The sequence below is a fragment of the Tupaia chinensis genome, unplaced genomic scaffold (assembly GCF_000334495.1).
Source record: "Tupaia chinensis unplaced genomic scaffold, TupChi_1.0 Scaffold000047_1, whole genome shotgun sequence".
Classification (NCBI taxonomy): Eukaryota; Metazoa; Chordata; class Mammalia; order Scandentia; family Tupaiidae; genus Tupaia; species Tupaia belangeri.
In genome coordinates this window covers 5,563,174-5,564,961 of record NW_006159505.1, presented here as the reverse complement: position 1 = coordinate 5,564,961, position 1,788 = coordinate 5,563,174, and the positions used below count along the sequence as shown (strand labels likewise).

The 1,788-nt window shown below is 39.3% G+C and overlaps 1 protein-coding gene across 13 annotated transcripts in view; it reads right to left on the bottom strand.

Annotated features, from left to right (window-relative positions):
* EMSY (EMSY transcriptional repressor, BRCA2 interacting) overlaps positions 1-1,788 on the bottom strand; it is a 119,247-nt gene that overhangs the window by 28,172 nt on the left and 89,287 nt on the right. For all 13 annotated transcript variants that reach the window (XM_027774247.1, XM_006141017.3, XM_006141015.3 and 10 more), the window contains one exon: positions 326-524. In XM_027774247.1, the coding sequence (XP_027630048.1) occupies positions 326-524 (199 nt within the window). The remainder of the gene's footprint in view (positions 1-325; positions 525-1,788) is intronic.

The following is a 1,788-nucleotide window of genomic DNA, read 5'->3' as shown; positions in this document are numbered from 1 at the left end:
CCCTACTTACCCAAACTAAATAGAAAGAATATGAAAATTATCACCTGAGAACCATAGCTCTATCCAGTTTATCATCACCTACCTCACAAAACAGTCATCTAAAGTTTACCAGTTGATGAACATGTATCATGCCAGAAGGAAAAGTAAGTTTTAAATAAAATTCTGGTTCACTGATTAGACATGAAACAAAAGAAAAGAAAATCAAAAGAAGTGACAAATCAAAGCATATAAATTTTCTCTGAAATCCCTAGCGATCCCTTCTGTTTGGGAACTAAGGTACCAGGTCAGCAGTGCTTACATAAATCAGAAGTAAAATGGATCTTACCTTGGGAACTCTGAGAGGACTCAGTAGAAGAGGAACTACTCTCTGTATAATTCTGTGGTTCTTCTTTTCCTTCCTGAATGGATGAATTACCAGCCTCTGCTACCCTGGATGCTTGCTGTAATGTTTCTGTTACCAGCTGTCTTGTCTGTTCACTAACAACCGTGGCTTGAAACGTCACTGGTTTGGGTTTAATAAGAACCTAAAAAATATATATAATAAAACGTGAAAGTATGATTTAAAATAATAAACTTCTAGGTCATGAACTAACATTTTCCTCATATGAAAAACAGCATTCTGTACATTCATTATGCTTCAGATACAGCACTATTCATCAAAGACTAAGTCATACTTCAGACAAATTACAGTTAAGCCATGTACAATGCTTTATGTGGTGCGTGCCAGACTGCAATAATCACGATCTGACAAAAAAGCCTCTACAAGTGTTTTTCCCACCTATAATGGTTTGGTGACAAGCTAAGGATGGCAGAACAAAAAGACACAAAGAACCTAAATTCCAGTGGAATTTTTGAGCCACAGTATCAGTCCAGGACTTCCTCCTTCAGAATTTTTATCAACAAAAGTAAAAGTAAAATCTTAATTTGTTTAAGCCATTGTTCTTTAAGTTTTTTGTGAGAACCCAAATGAAACTTCTAACTGACATGCCTGCACAATGTTGACTTGCCTGAGACCTAAGTAATCTTTGAAAAAAAACCCCAGAGGAACACTGATTTGGACAACTATCCAAAGCAACAAACAATGTGTAGTAAATTGACACCTGGCAAAAAATCAAAACCACAGGCACTAAAACAAGTAAAATAGGAGAACATTTTTTTTTAAGGTGGGTGATTTTTGTTTTTGTTTTGCCACAGGGGACGTGTGTTCACCAGAGAGAGACAGTCAGAGATAGTGAGAGAGAAAGCGTGAAATCACCACCTCCCTGCACGGAAGGGCACACCCAATCACTTCTCCATTATCATCCTTGGATTTTTAAAGATGTGATTTTTCAGGCCACCAGTTCCAGGACTTGAACCATGGTCAGTCAAGTGGAAGTCCAATGCCTTAATCACTATGCCTCCTGATGGCCCTATGTTTGAACCAGACCAACTTACTTCAAAACTTGAACTCACGGGAGCCAGTAAGTGGCATGGAGGTTAAGACACTAGATCCCACATAGTAAACTCCGTGGTTAGAGTCCCAGACTCAGCAGCTTGAAAATCACGCCAGGTACATATACGTGCATGCCCAAAATCCCAAGAGGAGACTGGAGGAGTAGGGACTACAGTATGGCTATCCCCATCTCCTTCTGGAGTTGGTGTAGGGGTGATTTCTTTTTCTTTTTCTCTCTCTCTTGTCTCTCTCTGACAAGTGCATGTGCCCTATGGCAAAATCTTAAAAAAAAAAAAGGGGGGGGGGCACTAAGGGGACCAGCAGTTAGTGTAATGGTTATTTTTCTGCAATCCAAA